General features: G+C 48.1%; 1 protein-coding gene across 1 annotated transcript; it reads left to right on the forward strand.

Moving 5' to 3' along the window:
- Positions 1-543: 543 nt before the first annotated feature.
- Positions 544-1,293, forward strand: LOC122523772. The gene has a single exon (XM_043645655.1). It carries the CDS (start codon positions 544-546, stop codon positions 1,291-1,293), a length of 750 nt encoding a protein of 249 aa, XP_043501590.1.
- Positions 1,294-17,913: the final 16,620 nt, after the last annotated feature.

Genomic DNA, 17,913 nt, shown 5'->3' on the forward strand with positions numbered 1-17,913 from the left:
GCCGTCTGATTTAAATTTAAAAAATCTCAATGAGTTTATTTTGACGGAACATTTTAAATTAGAGGATATAAGGAAGGTTAGGGACCTAATGAAACAAGGCTGCTATATGGCAACACTGTATTTAAAAGATGCGTACTACTTGGTGTCAATAGATGTCGAGTATAGAAAATATTTGAGATTTATATTTATTGGTGAACTTTATGAATTCACGTGTTATCCTTTCGGGCTTAGTACGGCACATTACGCTCTGGCGACAGCAGCTGCCAAGCCCTCAACCGCATGAAGGTCAGAACGAATCGTCGATAATCACGATCGCACACCGACGTGCCCACTCACACATTTCAGTCATCTCACGTTGCTGGCAACAGCAACAGCCACAGTCTTCTCATCGACCTCGTCACATCAGGTACGCGTGCTCATTGATCCTGGGTCAGAGATTTCGTTCATCTCTGAAAGTCTCACCAGACAATTAAATTTTAACGGCGACACTCAACGCTTGACGTCTACGGAGTTGGAGGAAGAAGGACGTCTCAAACCAGAGGAATGATCACCTTCGACCTTCACTCCAGATATAGACCACTCTCAGTAAAAATCTCGGCTCATATTCTGAAGACGGTCAACCGCATCCTGCCATCTGGCGAGATCTCTCACGAACTTGAATGGCCTCACCTGAAGAGCTTAAACTCTCTGACCCAGAGTTTCTCACCCCTAGACGTGATCATCGAAGCAGACTTCTACGGACAGCTCATCAGGCCTAACATCATCAGGCATTCAGCCAGGGCCCCCATTGCTCAACTGTCCATCTTCGGGTGGCTAGTCATCGGCCCAATTCATGCACCGGTCACGCTGGCAAGGAAGGCACATCAAGGCATCTCACAAGCAACGAACTCCTGCCTGCAAAACCTATTAACCAAGTTTTGGGTTCAAGAAGAGGCTCCGAGAACAACTGACGCTCAACTCACGCCAGAAAAACTGGAGCGTGAACACCATTTCCAGACTACCCTCACAAGGGACCTGACAGGGCGTTACGTCGTCAGAATACCTCTCAACTCGTCCTCGTCCCCGAAACTCTTGGGCGACTCTCAGCATACGGCTCACAAATGTCTTCAAGGAACTCTAACACGGCTTGGCAGAGACCGTCAGTATCAGCAACAGTACACTCAGTTCATGCGAGAGTACGAGGAGGCTGGTCACATGACCAAGTTCGACGACAGCTCAGCGAGCAGAAGGCCACACTACTATCTGCCGCATTATGGCGTTCTCAAGCCAGACAGTTCAACCACAAAGCTCTGAGTGGTCTTCAACGGCTCAAGCGCAAGCTCTACGGGCCACTCTCTCAATGACCTCATGCACGCTGGTCCGAATTTAAAGCTCAACATATTCGATCTGCTCATCTGGATACGCCGCCGCAAGTACCTGTTCGCCATGGACATCACAAAGATGAATCGGCAAATTAAGATTCACCCAGATGATTAGGTTCTCCAACGGATATTGTGAGTAGACGAGCAGCTCAAGAATCTCCCTTCCAACTCACGACAGTTACGTATGGAACCAAGGCAGCACCGTTCTTAGCAGTAAGGACGCTGCTTCAACTTGCGGAAGACGAAGGCTCAAATTACTCGCTCGCGGTGGAACCAATCACTCACGAGCGATACGTCAACGACATTTTCGGAGGAGCGGACACATTGGAAGAGCTGACTCAAACCGCTCTTCAATTCATACGGCTGTGCCAGGCGGGCGGCTTCCCACTGGCTATGTGGCATTCCACCTCTAAACAGCTATTAGCAGAGCTCCCTTCTGAACGTGTCAAGGACTCAGGCATCTCATTCGACGATTGCGACACCAAAATTCTTGGGACACGATGGTCATCTCAACAAGACACGTTCAACTTCTCAACCATTTCAGAAACTTACTCCAACAGATTCTCGAAGCGCCTCATCTTATCAGAAGTAGCACAAATCTTTGATTTATTGGGATTTGCCGCACCAGTTGTTATCAAAGCCAAGATGTTCCTCCAATCACTTTGGCTATACTCTCTCAACTGGGATGACGCACTCCCAGAACCACTCATAACTCAATGGCTCAGCATCAGACAGGAGCTCACTAGTCTGGCCAGACTCTCCATTTCGCGGTGGTTCAACACGTTCGTGACTCGTCGGTTGCACTGCACGGTTTCGCTGATGCATCGCAATTCGCAATGGGAGCCGTTGTGTATCTGACCGTCAACTCACGGTCCACTGGCGCCAACATTTCACTCATCTGCTCGAAAACGAAAGTTGCTCCACTCAAACGACTAACCATCCCGCAGTTAGAGCTCACAGCAGCGCTGCATGTTTACGCTACTCTAAACATGAGCATAACAAATATTCATTTGTGGACAGATTCTCAAGTAACACTCACATGGATCAAGGCTCATCCCTCAAGGTGGAAGAATTACGTCCGCAACCGTGTAACCAAAATACAAGAACTCACCGAGAGTGCTCATTGGAGGCATGTACCAGACACTTCGAACCCCGCTGACCGTGCGTCGCATGGGATAACCACAAATCAGCTCGAAGAACACCCTCTATGGTGGACGGGACCATCATGGATAACTCAACAAACGGCCTCATGGCCTGCTCAAACTGGCGATGCTCCGGATGACATATGTGCTTAAGAAGCTCGTGCAAGCGTTACACATCACGCAGTACGATCCCCTCCAGAATATCATTGGGACATCATCTACAAGTACTCAACTCTCCACAAGCTGCTCAGGGTCAGCTCTCTTTGTAGTAGAGCCATCAAGAGACACTCGAGGAGGATCGACTCAACCCTAGCAGTCCTCGTCTCAGCTGCCAGCCTGGAAGACTCGCGACTCTTTTGGGTTAAGGTAACACTAGAAGCATTCTTCCAAAAAGAACTCGCTCTGCTCAATCGACAATCTCACTTGCCAAGCTCACACCCACTCAGCCGACTCACCGCTTCATTGACAATGAAGGTGTGCTCAGGGTGAGCGGTCGTCTCAAGAAATCAGAACTCTCTTACGAAACGAAACATCCTGCAATCCTCCCTCGGACCTCAAGACTCTCAGAACTCATCATCGCTCACGTTCACAAGCAGGCGATGCATGGAGAAACTCAGTCAACTCTGGCGTTTATCAGGCAACTCTATTGGATCATCGGAGGTAGAGCCCCAGTCAAGTCCCATGTTCTCAGGTGTGTGATGTGTGCTCGCCATAGAGGGATCCGTGCCCAGCAAATGATGGGCCAACTACCTCTGGCGCGAGTCACACAATTACGCCCCTTCTAAAACATGTGCATCGACTACGCTGGGCAACTCACGCTCAAAACCTGGAAAGGCCGCTGGTAAAAAACCTATAAAGGTTAGATCTGCGTATTCGTCTGTCTCACAACAACGGCTACTCACCTTGAAGTGGTCTCCGAATACACAGCCGAGGAATACATGACGACATACAAGCGGTTCACCTCAAGACGCGGGATCCCGTCAGGGTTGCGTCAGGGTTGCGTCAGGGTTTCGTCGAGGTCCCCCCCGTGGGTAGGGGGTAGTAGAATACTCCCACAGTATTCCCTGCTTGTCGTAAGAGGCGACTAAAAGGGAGGGTATGAATGGTGTGTGCATGTTCTCTGTGTGGCTATTCCTTTCTTTAACTCTTTCTATCCCCTCTTTTCTTCTCTTTTCTTCTCTCTTACTTCCTTCTTTTCCTTTCCTTTCCGCTGGCTTGTGCCATTGAAATAATAAATAATAATGATGAGCACAAGGTCAGCGAATACACTGTGTGGTACGGATGTCCACACACCGGCGGTGTCAGGTGGTGCTAGAGCTGGCCACCCTCCGTCGTCATCATGCGACTGCTATGGATCGAGGGTAGGCGACCCGGCCCCGATCCTGGATAGAGCTTCGGGAAGCTGTTCGCGGGTAGGCGACCTGGCCCGCGAATAGACAAATGCGTCAGGAACAGGGGTGTGCTCCGTTGGGGGGCAGAGGTGCACGTTTAAGTGCACTGAGGAAGCTGACACCGACATGGTACCTGTCGGGTCTTTAAGGAAGAGGGCGAGACCGATCGCCTACTCCTCGTCATCGGAGGAGGAGGTCGTCGATCTAACGAACCTAGATGGAGCTGTTATGGAGGGGCCATCAATTTCCAGCCTGGAAACGGGAGGTTGATCGACCTCATTATAGATAACGCAGCCGAGGCCGAGGTAAAGAGAAAGGTCTGCGGCAATATAAAGGGTGAAATATCGGGAAAGGTAAAAAGCTGCCATTTGGGAATCGTTGAGATTGCTAGGGAGCTGCAGGCTCGCAATAGGGCGAACTGCGGCTCTGATCTTCACGAAACGTTAGAACAATTACGCTCTGAAGCTAGGGCCACAAATATTCGACTAAAGCAAGTAGAGGAGGAGTGTGTGCGCCTCAAACGCGAACTGCGACGCAAGGATACGCTCCTTGAAAAGATCTCAAATAAGGAATGCTCTGGTAATCCTCCAACCAGGGCTGCTACAACTACAACTGCAGTCAAGCAGTCTCTCGCGGAAGAGAGATTAATTGCCGCAAGGAAGGACGAAAGTGTGGATGGAGGGTCTACAACGAAAATTCTAACGGAACTTGCAAAATCCATCATCTCAATACAACAAGAACTGAAGGAGATGAAGGAGGGACGGGGCTCATATGCCCAGGTCGCAGCCCGGTCGAGTTTGCTCCCCCGCCGGTGATGCCGACGCCACTGGCCCCTGTCCCGGACGGGGACGGGTTTATTGAAGTCAAAAGAAGAACTAGGTCTACTGCGGCTGCAGAAGGATCCTTCCCTGTGCGGGCGGGGGTCGGAAGGGTTGTTCCTTCTGCTCGTCCTCGCGTGGGGGGGGCTCTGCTGCGGGAGAACAAGCAAATAAAAAGAAAAAGAAGGAGAAAAATAAGAAGAAGACTTCCAGGAGAACAGGGAAACTGCGGCTGTTTCCCTGATTGTGAGGGAGGGGCCTCCTATCTAGAGGCCCTACAGAAGGTGGAAAACTGCGTTAAGCTAGAAGATATTGGTGTTAAGGGCTGATCGTACAGGAGGGGTTTGACAGGCTCCTTTATATGGGAAGTCCGTGGAAAAGATGCCAATATAAAGGCAGACAAAGTGGCGCAGGTTATGAGGGGGGTCCTCCCTGAGACCAAAATTTCAAGGCCTCAGAGGACTAGCCCCATCAAGTTAGTGGGGGTTTACCCGACTACCACCCTGACGGCGATCAGGTGTGGGTTGCTGGAGGGCAGGACTGGTATTGACCCCAACCTAATCACAATGGGGGAAATTCACCTGGGCAGGGGCAGCCGCTACGAGGCCACCGTTGTGGCCCCGACGGCTCTTTCTCAGGCGGCGGTAAAAAAAGGGAATATTTTAGTGGGGTGGGGGAAAGTGCGGGTGTTCCCCGTGAGACCCAGGCCCCTAAGGTGCCACAGGTGCCTGGCAAGGGGTCACATGGCGGCCTCTTGCCCAGCACCTAGTGCCAGAATGAACGTGTGCTTCCGGTGCGGGGAGCCGGGGCATGTTGCGAGAACTTGTGAAGACAAGCCCAAGTACCCGGTCTGTGTAGAGGCGGGGCGCTCTCAGACCTCGCACAGGGCGGGATCATGGGAGTGCCCACTAGTGCCATCCATCAGGGGGAAAGATACTATTCTGGAAGTAGCTGGTCGACGGGTCGCGCCGGTGCATGATGTCGACGCTCCGGGTAGTGCGGGCGTCGGGGTCGGATCTGGTGTAAATAGTTTAAATAGTGTAAATAGTGTAAATAATGAAATAGCGTAAATAATGACAATAGCATGGAGGTTGAGCAGGCGAATCCTGCCCCTCCATGTAGTTTGGATGTTATATTAAACTAAAATACAATGACTAGCGTTGTCCAGGTAAATCTCAACCATGCGCGTCGGGCTCAGGATTTACTGGGCCAGCGAATGAGAGAGGTTGAAGCGGGCATCGCTATAGTGTCGGAGCCGTGGCGGGTCCCTCCTGGGGATGAGAAATGGCTCTCATCCCTGGGAGGGTCGCCCCTCGCCGCGATTGTTGCGAGCAAAGGCGGAGGAACCTGTAGCCTGGGCGTCGGGGTTTGTTTTTTGTAGCCGTCAAATGGGGGACTCGCTGGTAGTTTAAGTCTACTTTCCTCCCAGCGAGAATATAAATAGTTTTGGTAGACTCCTTGATGAGCTCGAAGAGCTCTTAGGCACATTTCCCGCTCTTCCAGCTCTGGTTGCCGGGGACTTTAACGCCCGGTTCCCTAAATGGGATCCGGAAGGCAGAAGCAACCTAAGGGGTGAGTTGCTCTGTATGTGGGCCAATAGGTTGAACCTAAGCCTGGGTAACCAGGTTGGCCACCCCACGTGCATTCGGCCGCAAGGGTCGAGCGTTGTAGACCTTACGTGAGGATCTCAGACAGCTAGCGTCCGCTTATCGGATTGGAGAGTGGATGAGGCTGAGTCCCTTTCGGACCATTTGTATATTATATTTAAGTATAGGCACGAGGCTGCAGGCGTCCGAAGCCTTCGCTTCAGGGATAGAATCTTCCCTAGGTGGGATGCGAGGGCTGTGGACGAGGATAGACTCGCCGCAGCCCTCGTATCTAGGGAATGGACACGAGACAATGGTGCCAGTGTGGAGGTTTCTATCAAGTGGTTGAATGACACACTTGTGAGTGCGTGTGGGATTTCAATGCCGAAATTAAAAACTTCTGCGAACTGGAGTCGGTCGGTGCCGTGGTGGTCGCCGGAGATTGCGGCGTTGAGAAGGGCAGCTATGGCAGCAAGAAGACATTATCTAAGGGCAAGGCGCAGTGGAGATCAGGCCAGGATCAGAACTTATTTAGAGAACAGGAGAGAAACAAGGAGGAGCCTGGTCCGTGCCATCAGAAGGGCCAAGGCTTCGGCCTGGAGGGACTTCCTCACTACCATCGAGGAAGATCCCTGGGGGAGGCCCTATAAGCTTGTCATGAACAGGCTTAGGGCTCGTGGTCTCCCCCCCCTTACTGAGGCACTGAACCCTTCTTTCCTCATGAGAATAGTGACGACCTTGTTCCCGGGTGGTGGCCAATTAATAGCCCCTAATATCAACTTGGCGGACTTAGACGAAATTATCGTCACTATAGAGGAAGTGCGTGGGGCCGCTCTAAGGATCGGTCTTGGGAGAGCACCGGGACCCGATGGGATCCCTGGCCTGGTGGTCAAGAGAGCAGCCATCCATTGTGGTAGGGGCCTGGCCAGATGTTTTACTATGCTGCTAAGAAGAGGAGTCTTCCCGCGACCATGGAAGAGGGCGAAACTCGTCCTCATCAAAAAGGGAAGCGACCACGATGATGACATGCCCAGCTCTTATAGGCCTATATGCCTACTGGATGAGGTGGGGAAGCTGTTCGAAAGGGTGATTGTCTCCAGGGTGAGCGGGTTCTTGGACCAAAGAGGGATGCTCTCTCCTTGCCAATATGGCTTTAGAGTGGGTCATTCCACCATTGGAGCTATAGGGGAGGTAAAACAATACATACAGGAGTGCGCGAGTGATGGACGGGTGGGCGTTCTTGTGTTGTTAGACGTCGCGAACGCTTTCAACTCGCTCCCCTGGAGAACAGTGATAGCAGCAATGGAGGGTAGCGGCTTCCCCACCTACCTGGTAAATATAATCAAAGACTATTTTAGAGACCGACTCCTGTCCTTCATCGGAAGTCAGGGCAACGTTTATAATATAAGAGTGACGTGTGGGGTCCCACAGGGCTCCGTCCTAGGCCCCACACTTTGGAACATCGCCTACGATCGGGTCCTCCGAGTCCTGCTGCCGGAAGGGTCTCGTGTGGTTTGCTACGCAGACGACACGGCCCTCCTTTCAGCGGGGCGGGACCCGGCTAGTGCGATGTTAGCGTGTGAAAGGGACCTCGAGGTCCTTGTGAATGAGATCGAGAGTTTGGGCCTTAAAGTGGCGCTGCATAAAACGGAGGCAATGGCCTTCCCTGCCTCTGCCTTCCGCAGACGCAGGATTGCTCCCCCCCCTGTGATCAGACTCAGGGGAGTTTGTATTGCGGTGAAGCCCAGCGTGACATACCTGGGCATAGTATTAGTCTCAAATATGACATTTAGGCCCCACTTCGAGGCCTTAATTCCGGAAGTTCAGGGGATCCTTCGGTCCATTGGGAGGATCCTTCCGAACCTCCACGGGCCGAGGGAGAAGAAGCGACGCCTCTATAGCAGCGTGATCCACTCCGTGCTCCTTTATAGTGCTCCGGTGTAGTGGCGCGATGTTGTGGAAGACCAGAGGATCAGGCGGGCTGTTCGGGCCTTGCAAAGAAGGGTAGCAATCAGGGTGTGCTGCGCGTATAGGACAGTATCCTTTCATGCGGCAATGATGGTCGCGGGGATCATTCCCCTCGACCATCTGGCACCGCAGCTGGCGGATGCTTACGCAGCGGTCCGGGAAGCGGAGGATCCCGTTTCCCCTAGCACAAGGGCCGTGCTGGGTGCCATTGCCAAGAGGAGGGCAATTGTTGCATGGAAGGAGGAAGAACTCAACCTCGTTGGTACTGTCGGAGCAACGGGGGAGCGCGTGAGGGCAGCCATCGCTTCCAGGTTAAGGAGTGGGTTGGAAGGCCGTTTTCCTTGGAAACGACCTTCCACACCACTCAGCTGATGACTGGCCATGGCTGCTTTCCAGCGTACCTATATGGTATTAGAAGAGCAGATTCCCCGCAGTGTTTCCACTGCGGCGCGAAAATGATGATGCCGAACACACCCTGATTGAGTGCCCTGCGTGGACGGATGCAAGGGCTTCCTTGGTCAGGGAGTTGGTGGGGTGCAGCTCACTCTCCCCGGGATAGTCGGGCGATCCCTGGATACCCCGGGGGCGTGGGCTGCATTCCAGTCCTTTTCAGGACTAGTTATGAGGGCCAAGGAAGATGCCGAAAGAGCGAGAGAGAGAGAGTGCTGCGTGAAAGAAGAAGGATGATTGCTAGGCCGCATTGGAGAATAGCTCCTAGGCGGCCCCCCCGGGCGAGGCTCCGGGCAGCTTTGGCGGCGCCTGGCTCGGTCTAGTGCGTCGCTTCCCCCTGTTGAGACGAACGAGCATGCGGATGCATGGGTTGTGTGAACCCGACCATTGCATCATGGGATGGATGGCCGGGTTTGTATATATATATAAGTAAATTTCTTTGTCTTGGTAGTGGTGGTCGCATTACAGTTTGGATTTATCCCCAAACTTACATATATAAATAGTAGTTTTAGGTTGGCCTCACCGTGAGGCGCAATAGTTAGATATAAGGTATGTGTGATCTTGTGTGAATGAAGAGAGCCTGGCAGAACACAGGCCAGGCTCATCGGGATGGGAGTAGGTGAGTTATGTGTACATATCACGGTTCCGCCTCTCCCATCCAACGAATGAATGAGTTTGCACCAGGGGGTTTTTTAGTCGGTAAAAATCCGACACTCCCTTGGGTTCCGGGCCCAAGGGGCTTTTGAAGGTTTTTCCCCCTGACGAAAAAAAAAAAAAAAAAAAAAGGGTTTCGTCGAGGTTGCCTATAACGACAACTCGCTGAAGCATCGCTTCTTGCACATCCAATTGCAGATGCACCGCTGATCCTGCAGACGGACGCCTCCGACAACGATATAGGGGCAGTATTGCAGCAATGGAATGGGGACCAATTTCAACCTTTAGGCTTATTCTCGAAAAAGCTCTCGCAAACGCAGACAAGATACTTGACTTATGATAGAGAGCTACAAGCAATTTATAGCAGCCTCAAATTCTTCCGATTCTTGGTCGAAGGGCGACATCTTATAGTCAAAACTGATCACAAACTATTAACTTTCGCATTTTAACAGAAGGCGAGCAAGGCGTCACCACGACAACTGGACTATATTAGGCAGTTCACTACCAATTTAATTCATGTCGCAGGCGACGAGAACACAGTCGCGGACGCGCTCTCCAGGGTATAGGAAATCAGCATGCCTGTCGTTGTCAGCACACAGGACCTGGCAGAACATCAAGCGAGAGACGAAGAACTCGCTGCCCTGATCGATCCTGGAGCAACAACGTTGCTCGAACTACGAAAGTAGTTCGATGGGCCGGAAACCATGCCCATCGCCGATATGTCCGCTGATAGCGTCACGAAGTCATTCTTAGCGGTTGGGTCGCTCGCTTCGGAGCACCTATCGTCGTGACCACAGACCGAGGTTCGCAATTCGAATCTACTTTCTTTCAAGCTTTGAAAAAACTTTTAGGTTGCCAACGTACTCGGACATCCGCGTATTATCCTGTCTCCAATATGATGATAGAGCGATGGAACCGTACACTTAAAGCTGCAATCATGTGCTACGGTATGCAAGACTGGGTCAACGTTCTTCCCGTCGTCATGCTAGGCCTACGCACCAGCTTCAAGGAAGACCTTTGAGCAACAGCAGCAGAGCTCATTTACGGGACGACGCTGAAGCTTCTCGGCGAGTACTACCTCAGTGACCAACCTGCTCTAACGATCCGCAGATATTCCTCGAGCCCCTTCGGGAGAAAATGCGACTTCGGTCAGCACCAGCTTCGCATCACTCCAAGGCTAGGGCGTTTGTGCATAAGATTCTGCATACTTGAACCCACTTGTACATCAGGGTCAGAGGTTCTTCAAGACCGCTTTGTCAACCCTACGAGGGCCCGTTCGAGTTGTTGGAAAGAATGTCAGACAGCGTTTTCCGCATCAACGTTAATGGGAAGTCATCGACGATTTCGACGGAGCGACTCAAACCGGCTTTCTTCGAAACCACTGAGCGAACGGACATCGCCCCGACATTGGAGGACAACAACGAAAACCACAATCTCCGACCTCGAACCAACCTAAAACGTACTTATCCAGGAAGAGAATACATTTCACGACTTCGGTTGGCCTTAGACGCTCGGGGGGAATACTATGCGGCCTGCTGTCGATAAGCAGAAATCTACTTTATCCTATGCGACTAGTGCCGCCACTCTCACCCCTCATTCCATGGTCAGGCTACTTTAGCGCTGGCACTCTATAATGGCTAACAACGTTTCTATGAGTACGTTAATGTTTTCGTAGTTACAAAAACTTTCTTCAGTTATTGTAAATAAAGAAGTTAATAAAGAAGTTAAACGCACTTGATCAACAACACTTTTCGTTATCCGTTCAAAAGTTCTGTAATAGTTCATAAATAAATAAATGTTACATTAAAATAGTAGTGACGGACAGAGATTGAACCAATAGAATTTAAGTTCCTGATTCCTTTCGCTACACTGTAACTTTGAAGTAACAATAGCCTATAAGAGACATTTCTCTATATTTATAATAAAGCTTGTATGTTAGTATATTTATAGTAGAAAAGATTAAACATTCCTGAAACAAGAAGTTCAAACTTCACTGGTGGTCGCAAGACATCGCGGTTTTTTGGACCACGACCACTGCAACAAGGAGGCGCTTCTTGAAAGCTTGGCGCAGCGGCGACCAAGAAAGAATAAAACTCTACATTGAGGACCGGCGTGAAACCAATAGGGCCTTGAATAGGGCCATCAAAAAGGTCAAAGCTTTAGCTTAGCGGGAATTTCTAGCCATTATAAAAAAGAACCCATAAAGCAGACCTTACCGCCTAGTTATGAGAAAACTCAAATCGTACTCTATTATGGTCACTGAATCTTTGGAACCAGCTCTTGTCGACCGAATGGTAGAGAGCCTCTTTTCCCAGGTAGAACAAACTATAGCGCAGGATACTCGTCTAGTGCAGATAGACAGTGCTGTATTGACGCTTCAGGAGGTGATGAGAGCAGTTAAGAAGATCTCTCGCAGGAAGGTTCCAGGAGTAGACGGGGTACTAGGTGTGGTTGACCGTTAGCAGCTGTACACTTCAGTTAGGGACTGGCTGAGTGTTATACGAAGTGTCTAAAAACCAGTATCTTTTTATCAACTTGGAAAAAAAGCTAAGCTAGTTTTTATTAAAAGGAGACATCATGTACAACCGGACCTTCCTCGATCTTAAAGGCCCATATGCTTACTAGATAAGGTGGGGAAGTTATGGGAAAAAGTTATGCCCAAGTGCAGACTCAAGTTAACGACGATACATTTTTGGTCGACTCTGCTGTACTCTTTAAACGTATTGCGATTCTATTTTATGGTGAAGAGGCACAGCCAAGAAAAGCGTTCGAGTACGAACTTACACTGTATCCCTCATCTCTATTTAACGAGTTTGGTTTAATGAGGAAAACAACAAAGTTCGAATTATACAAAATAATTAGGCTGTATTTTTTACAAGACAAAACTTCGATCCGCAACATGACCTTTGTTATTAATGGCAGATTCTTCCTGCACAACATCTGCTGGAAGCATATAAAGTATCCTTTAAAATAATTTGTGAATTATACCACTCCAATCTTATCCGAAAATACAGAGAAAATCCTTCGGTCGCCTTTGATGGATACACCGAGGAATATGTAGGAATAAAATCATACGAAAGATACCGCCGACGACAACGGAACATGGCACCGGATGTCGAGTTGAAAGAGAGCTCTATAATAACTTTAAATCGAAAAGGTTTCTTTCCAATATAAAGAACAAAATGGGACTGGTGCAAATGCTGTCGGACTATTTAAGTATGAAAGGTCTAACGTAAAAAATGCAGAAGAAGATGCAGAAGTGCTAATTGTAAGGACAGCGATAGAGATGAAGCATAGTACGGGCCGCGAAATTGCAGTTGTTGGTACTGACACCGACCTGCTGGTCTTATTAATAGGCTTATCTGATTTCAGTCCTTTAGTTTTTACTATTAAGCCCCATAATAAGGATCTGTCCTGAATAATAAGGACCTATTAATATGGTGCAGAGCTACCTCAGCAACTGGCACCTCTTACACGAGACCAACGAGGACCAGAAAAGTCGGCGCTTAACCGCCAGAGTTCCACTGGGCTCGGTGCTATGACCGACTCTGTGGAGTGTAATGTACAAAGGTCTCCTGCGCCTGAAAGTACCCGAAGGAGCCTCGGTAGTGGGCTGTCCGGACGATGCGGCGGTTGTAGCCATTGTAAGGACGGCAGAATTACTCGAGCTAACCCTGGCCGAGGGAGTTATCACCGTGTTGCACCAGTTGGACGGCATGAGTCTAGAAGTCGCGGGCGCCAATAGTGAGACGGTGCTCCTTACCCGCCGGCGAACGCTACAGGCGCCGATCATCCGAACACATTGCGTGAACATAGAGGTCCGGAGAAGTATACGCTACCATGGCATAATGGTGGACGAAAGGCTTAACTTCGGGGAACATATCCGGAAGACGGCGGTTTAGACATTGGCGACTCGAGGACGCTTTCGCGGTTGATGCCGAACATGGGAGGAGCGGGATACAACAAGAGACGTCTGCTAATGAGAGTAATGCACTTGGTACTACTGTACGTCGCCCCGGTATGGGACGCGGCCTTCGCAGTGGCGAGGGACCGGCAGGCCGTGGCCCAGTGTGATGGCGGGCTGTCCGTGGAAGGTGGCGGTCCGGATGTGTTTTGCCTATAAGACGGCCTACTTCCATGCGGTGATGATGACCGCGGGGATTATTCTCCTCGATTATTTGGCACCCCATCTAGAGAAGACGTACGCGGCGATTAGGGACTCTGAGGGACCCGTACCACGGGTCTGCTGAGAGCTGGGGGTAATTGCCAGAAGAAAACACCATCGAATGAACGAAATTATGATAACATAAAAAAATTCATATTTTGGTTTGACGAACAACGTCCTTTTGAACCTCGATCTGTCTTGTATTCATTGTCGACGGGGAGCCAAAGTTTTAATGTCAGCGATAACAAACAAACTTAGAAATCTGACAGCTGCCCAAGTACAGACTCACGTTAACGACGATACATATTTGGTCGACTCGGCTGTACTCTTTAAGCGCATTTCGATTCTGTTTCATGGTGACGAGGCACAAGAACGTAAAGCATACGAGTACGAACTTACACTTTATCAGTCACCTCTATTTGACGAGTTTGGTTTAATGAGTAAAACATCAAAGTCCGAATTATGCAAAATATTTAAGCTGAATGTTTTACAAGACCAAACTTCTATCCGCAATATGACCTTTGTTATTAATAGCAAATTCCTCCTGAACAACATCATCTGCTGGCCGCAAGGAGAATCCTTAAAAATAATATGCGAATTATACTACTCGAACATTATCAGAAAATACGGAGAAAATTCTTCGTCGTCGGTCTTGTCGTCTTTGATGGACACACCGTTTCATCTCTTACATAAAAGCCTGGATAAACCGCTAAAAATGAAGACGTGAAATAATACTTGACGCAGGTATTCTCAGGATACGGATGCTTCCGTGTGTACCTACATCTCTTCTAACACGAGGAAGTAAATAAAAACTAACATATTCTGAATACTGGTCTAACGATAAACTTTTGAGGAGCAGCATTTTTGGAGAGGTCTTGAGTAGGGATCAGTTTTTATATTTGTAAAGAGAATATATTCTCTTCAAACTTGAATCGCTGAGTATGATCCGCGTGTCAATATATAGTATAAAATGTAGAGTATATAAGACAAAGGAAATCATCAACGTACTGAGTTCATAAAAGTTCGTTATACGAAGAGAAGCATTAAGAATTGTTAGTAACCATACGGGTGACCTCCGGATAGCGGTTGAGAAATAACTTCAATTGTCGTTTCTTTTATTTAACAGGTAAAATATAGTATTATGAATTGTAAATAGTACTAGTAATTAAAAAATAAACTCTTATTTAACAGGAGAAACCGTTTGAGTTATTTTCCTAAGGGAAACAAAACAAAAACCACCAATATAGATTTTAAAAATATTTGTCTTATATATTTACATTTTATCGTTTAAGCAATACGTTAACAGATTTAGAATGTAATCATTTGTTTATGAGATACCCAATCTGGATTTATGCAAGATTTCATTATTTATAATGGCTCATTAATTACTACAAACTGTGTAAATAAATATATTGGGAAGTCAGGAAACATAGTAACAGAATTACTAAAACCTTATTTAGGCAAAGGCCATACGTTATACGTAGTCGATTGGTAAACAAGCCCCGCACTTTTATTCTTTTGCATAATAATCTAACTAACGCTTGTGGTAGGGTAAATAAAAGACGAAAAGGCATGCCAGTTATCAAAAATAAATTACAAACTTGTGAAATGAGTTTTCACTCCTCGAAGAATTTATATGCGATGGGATGGTGTAATAAAAGAGAAATACACATGCTATCTTCTTTCCATAGCGAAGAATTTGTTGAAACGAAACGTCATTACCGGTCTCGAGAAGTGATTATGAGACCAAAGTGTGTTGTTTTATAATAAATTAATGGGGACTATGGAAAAAACAGATATGGTTATCAGCACCATTCACTCACAACGCAAAGCGTTGAAATAGTACAAAAAATATTTTCTCCATTTAATTGACATATACGTTTGGAACTCTTATAGCTTATATAAGTTAAAAACGAGAAAACAAATATCAATGGCAAGCTTTCACCTAGAGTTAATTCGTCAACTTTTAGGTTATTATCAATATGACAATAAGAAACTATTGCGAATAAATCAGGACAAACGAATCCACTTCGCCTCACTGAAAGACACTTCCCGTCGCTATATACAAATGAAAATCCAAAACGGAAGAATCAGCTGCGAATATGCGTAGTCTTTTCAAGAAATGACAAGAGAAAGAGATCACGATTCCAGTGCCAAATTTGTAATGTTGGCCTGTGTGTAACACCATGTTTTAAAAAATATCATACAACCATTCAAGGGTTGTAGCTGCATGCACACTGTGGGATCGGTCTGGCGGAGTACTTCACGGAATGCTTTAGGGATGCTTGCGTCCTTTGATGTTGACATGATCCAGCCAGGAACTGACGCGTTAGCTTCGGTACTTAAGGTGTTGCAGACACGGTATTATATTCCGAGGCTTCTCCTGTTTAAAAACTCCAAATGTTGTTAAATCTCCTGCGTCTAAAGGAGAAGTCCATTGTTGATTTACGGTCACTTCTTAACAAGATGCAGTGTATTTTAGATCATTGAAGAATGCAGGCCGGCCGGTAGAAAAAGGATAGTGTGCTGTTATTCCCGCTGGGCACTGGGCTAGAGATGGACACAGGTAATGTGTAGAATGCTGAACACACCTCGAGGGAGAGGTTGTACAGAACTTGGGAATTAGATTCAGTAACGAGAAGGGTCCCTGTGTCTCGTTTCATGCCCATGTTGCAGATTTGGTTGAATTCCTCGAAAGCAGGGCGCGGATTTGTGCGTTACAGGTGGACAAACGAGTCATTCGAGCAACGTTTCGCTTTCAGTTCAGCAGGAGAGTTATTTAGGTACTTTGTGGTAGCCGATTCAGAGTTCGCCATCTCGAAGCGGATCGATTTAATTTAGGGACGATGTCTACGGCCAATTACTTCAACCAGGTTTGAGGACTTCTCGTCATCGCAGCTTGCCGCTCAGGACACGGCGTTAAAACGTTTCATCTCCGTATTAGTGGATGAAGGAGCTGCACGGCGGGCGGAGAGGAGAAGTGCGACTAATTTTCATTGCAGGTGCTGCCCGGTTCTCCTCAAAAGGAGGTGGACGAACGTTGCAGCGATTTTTGGAGCTAAAAGACGTATCAGCCGCACCTAAGCGGTTAACGTCAAAAGATGAGAGATGCAAGAGAACCTTCCAGGAGACTCATCAGAGGGATCAAAGAGGTCGATGCGTGGTACAGCTATCGCTGAGGCAGGATCTTCGTCCAGTCGCAGCAGAGACGAAGCGAATCGCTCTTCGTTTCTCTTGTATTAACATTGTAGGTTTGCACGAGATTCGAAATTGGCTCAGGCGTATGGTGAATTCATGGAGTCGTACGAGGAGTTGAATCTTAGGTCGCGAGGTTTGAGGTCAGAGATCCCACGTCAGGAGGTCTAGTATTTACTTCATCGTGCAGTGGTGCAGCAGAATAATTCAAGGTGAAAACTAAGGGTGGTATTTGACGCTTCTCGACGAACGAAAGACGTTCATTTCTTAACTTCTTTTCTACTAACAGGTTCCCCGTTGCAAAGTGATCTCTCACTAATTTTACTCCATTGACGCAGGTACTGGTGTCGCTTTCATGGCGGATATCGTTGAGAGATTTAGAAAGACTCGGGTAGTGCCTCCTACAAGTAGGAGGTCGGTTGGCTAGCTCTTACCTATCCTTCGTTCGGAAACACCCACCAATTTTGCCCCAGCATTCACATCTCAGTCAATTGTTTGTGCGACATGCACACTACCAGTGTCTCCATGGAGGTCCAAGTCTGACCTTGAGTTATCTGATGTCGCAACTATGGATACTAGGCAGAAATCGGTTAATCAAATCGACTATTCAAGCTTGTATGCCTTGCCAAAAGGCTAAGCCTCAATTGCCTCACCAACTTATGGGCGAGCTCCCTTCCTGTGGATCGAATGGTAGGGAGTAGGGCTTTGACGAATTCCGTTCTCAAATATGCGGGTGTAAAGATGCGTATGTCAAAGGGTCGCGGAAATCGCACCGATAAGGGCTACATTCTCTTGTTCATTTCCTTTGCTACTCAAGCTACCCATCTCGAGCTCGTTAGCAACCTAACCTCTGAATCCTTCATTTATGCGTTTCGTCGGTTTGTAGGAAGACGGGACATTTGCCAGAACCTCTACAGCAACAATGGTACTAATTTTAGGGAGAAAATAATGAGCTCAGGACATGTTCAACCGTGCTACAAAGTTGTATCATAGGGTGGCATCTCTTCTTGCCAATGATCGAACAAACTGAACTTTCATTTTCCCCATTGCTCCACAATATGGTGGGTTGTGGAAGCAGGTGTAATATCGGTGAAGCATCACTTGAAAAGAAATGTAGGCGAGCATACGCTTACTTTTGAGGATCTATCCACAGTCCTCGTGGAAATCTAAGCTTTCCTCAATT

The sequence above is a fragment of the Polistes fuscatus genome, unplaced genomic scaffold (genome assembly GCF_010416935.1).
Source record: "Polistes fuscatus isolate 324 unplaced genomic scaffold, CU_Pfus_HIC Scaffold63, whole genome shotgun sequence".
NCBI classification, from domain to species: domain Eukaryota; kingdom Metazoa; phylum Arthropoda; class Insecta; order Hymenoptera; family Vespidae; genus Polistes; species Polistes fuscatus.